The sequence below is a fragment of the Triticum urartu genome, chromosome 2, assembly GCF_003073215.2.
Source record: "Triticum urartu cultivar G1812 chromosome 2, Tu2.1, whole genome shotgun sequence".
NCBI classification, from domain to species: Eukaryota; Viridiplantae; Streptophyta; class Magnoliopsida; order Poales; family Poaceae; genus Triticum; species Triticum urartu.
Genome location: NC_053023.1, coordinates 750,489,383 through 750,496,189, shown reverse-complemented (window position 1 = coordinate 750,496,189; position 6,807 = coordinate 750,489,383). Strand labels below are relative to the sequence as shown.

Here is a 6,807-nt window from a genome sequence, read left to right as displayed (position 1 = left end):
CAAAATAATTATGAAGATCTATACACGAAATGATCACCAACCTTTTCTTTTCAATACGAATGTCATACTGAATCATAGATGGAACTATAACATTTCAATCTCCACAACCTGGCATGAAGTTCATACACAATTTAGACCATGCAAACTTCTTGCCAAAGTCACATACGAAAAGTATAGTATGAACAAAATCGTTAGGTATCCTTCATTCTATCCTTCGTGAGCAAACCAAGGATGTCGAGGAACTGAAAAACAACATGTAATAAAGTACATATAGAGCAACCAAACCAGAGAAAACTGCAAGTAAATATATTGTTGTAGCAACATGGAAACTTATCCGCATGGATAAGAATAGTGGGAATGGATGAACCCAACTGATCAAAGGCATCACATGTAAATCCATGTAGAGAAACGCTTAACCCCAAAAGTAAGTGCCACTAGCCCACTATGAAAATCCTAACGCTAGTCATACTGAATTAAATGGACGTTGTGAGAATTGGCCTAAGGATTGGGTTTGATTCCATGGCATCATCACCATATGTCTCCTTGATGTCCGCACCAATGTCTCAGAGCCTAAGGATTGGGTTTGATTCGCAAGCAGGCTGCACCTTCCAGAACTGTCCCTGGAAGGGCAGGAGGGGGAACTTCGGCAAGTGCCTCGTGTAACGTCTGGCGTCCGAATAAAGCACAGATCGTTGTGGTTTCTCACCTGGAAGAGCAGGGCATGGTTGATGTCTTGATGAGATCCATGAAGATGCATCTGGCAGACCAAACGTTGATGGCGGCGGAGTAGTCGATGGAATTGAGCAGCAACTCCGGGGAATGTACTACCGGGTTACCACGTACTCTGTAATCATGTCCTTGTCCGACGATGGCCATGACAGACCAAAGTGGCAGATCGTGAGGCCACCGTAGGTGTTGGGCAGCATGTTGAGAGAATTCATAGTAGTGGGGATCAACTTCTTAAGAATATAGGATAACCAATTTCTTATTTTACTATTAACAATTATTATTATGGACTCGGACTCTTCTTTTTTCTGACAATTATGCTAGCTTGAAAAGGGAAAAAAACATAAATATGTATATATACATAAGACAGCTACAAACATGTCTTAGAGATGCACAATGACCGACTCTTGTGCTATGAAAAACTGAGAGTTAATACCATAATTGGTACATAAACTTATAGGGGTGGGAACAGATTCATACAGAAACTAAAAAACCCCACAAAACTGGTCCTCCAACTTGACTGTTGTAACAAAATCACCCAAAACCACCCCGAATGCACACGTGGCGCGCCAGGTAGGCTCTGTCGGGCCCAAAGCGTGTTTTTTACAAAAAAACTCGCGCTTTAGCAATTTCGCAGACAAGTCCATACCCCCGACAGAAAACCCCCTGGTCGTCGGCCCCGATGCAAACCCCTTCCAAAACCTTTCCTTCCTTTCGCCCGTCCTATCCTCCTCAACTCTGCCCTCTGCTCCTGCGAGGCGACGCCGCCATCGCGTCGGCCTCATCGGCGGCGACACAGGGCGCCATGGAGCCGCGGCGTAGGGAACCCGGCGAGTTCCCTCCTGAATACGGTAAGCATCTGGCGATTCGCGCTCCTCTGCCTCCTCCTCTGCTTCCCCTGTTCCTGCACCGGGTGGGTTAGGTTTTTGAGACCGATCATGTCGATTTATTGTGAATTTTGGGTCGATCTGCTCACTAGGGCTAGGGTTGGTTGTGTGCATCCCCAGGGTTCAAAGGGGAAGTAGTTTCCATGAGCTTATCTAGGGTTTCTTGATGCTGATTTGGGGATTTGGGGGGGGGGGGGTCAATCAAGGGCAATGTGAGGGGATTTTACCTAGGGTTTTGGGTAGCATACAAGGAAAGGGTGATCCTTTAGGTCAGAGAGGAAAGAGGTCATGTGTTGATGTGATTTTGTTGTTCACATATTCAGAGATTATATGCTATTGTTGCACTGTACTGCAGATGCACTACTGATATGTTTTGCACTGTAATTTTACTATTGTTTTGTGTGATGAAAGGGTGGTCTTTTAGTTGATATTCAATACATACTTGTGTTTGAAAATCATAGTACAGATTCAGTACACACTATTATTCAGTCAGTACTCTGTTAGTTGAAACTATGATTCAGTGCACTGAAAATTTCATGTGTCAATTATTGCAGTGACAAATGGAGAAGCTTGCCAGTTCTTCTTGCTGGGTTCAGAAAGTGACAACATTGGTCACTAGTGTCAATGCCATTGAAAACAGCATCAGGGGGGGATGGTGGTATACTCCAATCAAAGTCTGGAAGTATTTCAGTTCTCCAACCAAAACATCTTCAGAAAGTTGCCACATTGAGTACAAAAATGAAAAGAAATTCACTACATTCACTACAAATTTTCACTGTCCATCTTCAAATTGAGGAGAGGGTACACACCTTGCCAGAATCAAAATCCATGTACCGCACCTCGCCGGTGATCTTCGCCCAGGGCTCGCCGCCCTTCGTCTTGTCGGCGCCCACGAGGTCTCACATCCATCGAGCGGGCGACGCTGGCTCGACGACGGCGCTGCCCCTGCCCCACGGCGTCCTACTTGCTCCCTCCATCCTGAAGATGTCGACCCCTTCATGTCGCACGAGCCGGCGGTGGAAGCGAGAGGACGGCGGTGGGGTGGCCGGAGCGGCGGCGGCGTGGACAGAGAGGGGCGGCGGCGGAGTGGACAGAGAGGAGCTCGGGGCTAGGGATTTGTAAATGGGGAACGGGCTTTCCTACAAAATTACCAAAGCCAACGTGGCATGCCAAATGTCGTGTCCAGAGTGTTTTGGGTGATTTTGTTACATAGGTAGAGTTTAGGGACCAGTTTTTTAGTTCTTGTATGAACCTGTTCCCACCCCTACAAGTTTATGTACCAATTGTGGTATTAACTCAAAAACTGATGATGGATGCAGCACATGCCACATGCCATACCCAAAATAATGCTTAACAAACAAATCTTAACTAATAGTTCAAACTAATCCTAAAAAACAAACAAATCTTAACTAACTCTGCTGAAGGCAAAACAAACACCAAAAACAGTCTGGAAGCTTTGCTTCTCTGCTCTCAGATCATCCCCAAGCACCATCACGAACACCAACATGACCGAGTGAGCCAAAGCTAGTACCTCTGATGCATTGGCACGGTGCAGTTCCTTGTGAAATGATCTATATCCTGAAGAACATGTGCAGCTTCTCATAGACAGAAAATTACAAGGCAACAAGAAAAGTTGCAAACCAACCTGTTGTGTTGTTTAGTTCTCAAAACTCTTCCCGAAACCCAACTATTATAAACACATACATAAATATCTTGAGAGAAATGCAGCTGTTGCAAAACAAACAAGAGGATGCTACTCCACTGTATCTTTGGAGCAGATGAGGAATTCCAGCAACACCGGCCGTATGCTCAAATGCTATTCCTGATCATGGACAGGCAACAGATGCAGTGCTCATGCATGAATGCATTGTAATTAAACATATATCCCAGAGTTGGTTCATGATGCTAAAGCTCAAAGACCAGCAGCTTTCTACTGTAGCAGCCATTAGACCTGACAACTGGGCCCACTCAACTCCGTGCTGATCACCTAGAGGCGTCAAGAATCTGCTCCTACATCAGTATGCATATATCCTGAGAAAAGTGCACTGCAGTAAGAGTCGTGATCCGCTAGTAAAGGAAAGCAGACGATCATCAACAGCTTGGTTGCAGTTTGAAACATTTTTATTCCAAAGTTACAACTTGGTTGCAGTTTGAAACAAGCACAATGCAAGACAAACACAAAACCCTGCTGCAAACCAAATGCATCACAGCAATAAATTCCTTTCGAAACAATCTTTCCATCCTGGAAAACAATCATAATTACTGCGCTCTTCTGTTTTAGTTCTGAATTAAACCTGTTAGTTAATCCAGAAACCTCACAAGGCAATAGTCAAGTGATAATCTTGGTTGCAATCATCGTAGCATAATATATAATCGGTAGCATAATCTTGGTTGCAATCATCATCAAGGCTAATTAAACCGTATCCTCCAAGAACTAAAAGGGCCACCTTTGTTTCTTGTGCTGCAATCTGGAGGGCGAAAAGAAGATGCTGCAAACCAAACTGTTTCTTTAATTCACAATCCTGTTACTGCACCTCTACTGTAGTAATGCAACATAATAAAGCTATAAAATCATCCATCATCATGGGATGGAAGGAATGAACCACGCCGGGGGCGGCCAGCTCCCGCGCCATCCAAGGCCCTGCACCGTCTCTGTTCTGTGGTCCGTTAGGCTGCACACCCTGACGCCATTGTCCTCGTCGTTGCGTGCATGTGCATCCTTGCACGGCTCCAGATCATCCTTGGTGTAGTAGTAGACGCAGCCGGCCTTGAGCTCCGGGTGCTCCCTCGTGGACACGCAGAGGGAACCGTTCACCGCGACGAACAGCGCGGTGTCGCCGATGTCGTCCGTCTCCTTCCACCCCTCCCTGCCGGCGTCAAGGACCTGCACTTTGAAGGACGGCGGCGTCCGTCGTCCCATGGTCTCCTTGAGCACGACCATCAGCCGTCCGGCCGGCGACACCACGAGGTACTTGCGATGGTCCATATTGGCCGGCAGCAGCAGGCTCGGCGCAACCACCGCGCTCGTGAACACGCCGGCGGTGTCGTGCTCCTCCCACGCCTCCACTTTGCCGGAGTATGTGATTGAGTAGAACCTGCCGTCGTGGTGGACGGCATCCTCAACGCCGTTGCGCGAGTGCCACAGCCTCCACGAGCCGCCCTCCGGCGTGGCAACCGGCTCGACCCCGTCGCGCGGGGGCGCCAGCCTCCACGCGCCGCCCCCCGCCGTGGCGAAGGCCGCAACGCCGTACTCCGGGCCTGTGATCAGCATGGCGACGTCGGCGGAGCTGGAGAGGACGACCTTGCGGTAGAGCGCGTGGCGCACCCTTTCCGTGGTATACGTCATGGTGCCGTAGGGGTACGGTGGGGGTCCCCTGAGGAACCACATGACGTTGACGGTGAAGTGGTGGCGCCCGCCGTGCGCGAAGATGTGGGGGATGGTGTCGATGGCCGGGAGCGCGCGGCGCTCGCCGGTGAACGGGTTGACGAGGTGCATCCGGGCCCGGTCGTCGGCGGTGACGAGCCACCCGCGGGAGGAGGAGGAGCCGAGGACGGCGTGGCCGGGCCCCGGGGCGCGCACGGCTGCGGCGCGGCGGTAGGCGAGGGAGAAGAGAGCGGCGGTCTCCGGGGCGTCGCCGGGCAGGAGGAGACAAGGCGGCTCCGGCTTGAATGCGTCCCGCGAGGTGCGGAAGACGGCTGCGAAGGCAAGGCGGTCGAGGAGGCTGAGGCGGGCGTGGATGTTGGCTAGCATATCCACGGGGAGGCTGGCGACGGCGACGGCGACGGCGGCGGCCTTCTTTCGGTGTCGCTTGCGCCCCATTGCCTACGAAATCAGAACCGATTTGGGGATAAAAAAAGAACAAGTTTTTATAAAGCCCTGGACAAAATCAGAACATCGTACGTAACCCATGCCATGTCGGATTAGGGCCGGGCTTGACAAAGCCTGGTATGAAAATCCGAGCCCACCCCTGCCCGGCCTAAACATATAATTTTTTTTTTGCAACGCCGGCCTAAACATATTAATAAGAGTGCCATTCCATTGCTTCAATTGTTATACTCCCTCCTTCCATCTATATAGGGTCTAATGCGTATTTCCAAACCGTCTTTGACTATTGATAAGATTAATAGTCATGGAATGTATGATGTGAAAATGATATCATTAGAAGCTCCTTTCACATACGAATTTAACGGTATACTTTGTGTAACTTGCATGTCATATATTATTGCTCTAATATTTGGTCAAAGTTAGTCTCGAAAAATGTATTAGGCCCTATATAAATGGAATGAGGGAGTAGTTACTATAATATAGTGCATATAGCCTTTTCTAAATCTACAAAAAAAAATAACAAGTTTATAGAGGAAAATATGCACATCTAGAGTATCATGTACACATCAATAGATACGTCGACTACGAGGCGCGTGCTGTGACTTCATAAAACCTTAAGATTATATGCCGGCTCAGCCTCTCGAAGGTGCTCACGGAGGTAGGGTGTGCGTGTGTGCGTTTATAAGGATGAGTGTATGAGCGTATATATATGAATGCTTGTGTTAAAAAAATAGATACACCATAAGACACAATTTTGAATAATATGTTTGGCATTGTAGATATTGATAATTTTCTTAATAAATCTGACCAAAGTTTGACTCATAAAAAATGTATATGCACTACATTATGGTGGAGAAGGTCTAAACCATGAAAACCAGGTTTGTTTTTAGTTACTTCTGGGTGGGAACCAACTACTCCCTCCATTTGTAAATATAAGCCATTTTGGTGAATTCAATGCGGACAACATACAGAGCAAAATAAGTGAATCTACACTCTAAAAGTCTATATACATCCGTATATAGTTCATATTAAAATTTCTAAAAAGGCTTATATTTAGAAGTATACTCCCTCTATATTTCTTTACAGAGGGAGTCGCACGGCGCAACTAAATTTCTTTCAACACAATCTATCCTGGAGAACATGTGCAGCTACTAGCGATAATTCAACTCGGAGCCCGGGCTCATGTACGAGCGATAATTCAATTCACAGCTACTAGTGCTTGTTCATAACAAAGCATCCTAGAAAGCTCACCCACTCACCGTTGTTGCAACCACAAATCAGTCTGAGCCATAGGTAACAATCTAAGCTGATCAAAGAAAGCCAACTAGCTTTGTTGCAGCTTAACATAGAGGATTATTACAAGGCAAT

The 6,807-nt window shown here is 47.4% G+C and overlaps 1 protein-coding gene across 1 annotated transcript; it reads right to left on the bottom strand.

The window, feature by feature from the left end:
- Window positions 1–3,919: 3,919 nt before the first annotated feature.
- On the bottom strand, window positions 3,920–6,797 carry LOC125540488. The gene has a single exon (XM_048704102.1). It carries the CDS (start codon window positions 5,431–5,433, stop codon window positions 4,195–4,197), a length of 1,239 nt encoding a protein of 412 aa, XP_048560059.1. The 5' UTR covers window positions 5,434–6,797; the 3' UTR covers window positions 3,920–4,194.
- Window positions 6,798–6,807: the final 10 nt, after the last annotated feature.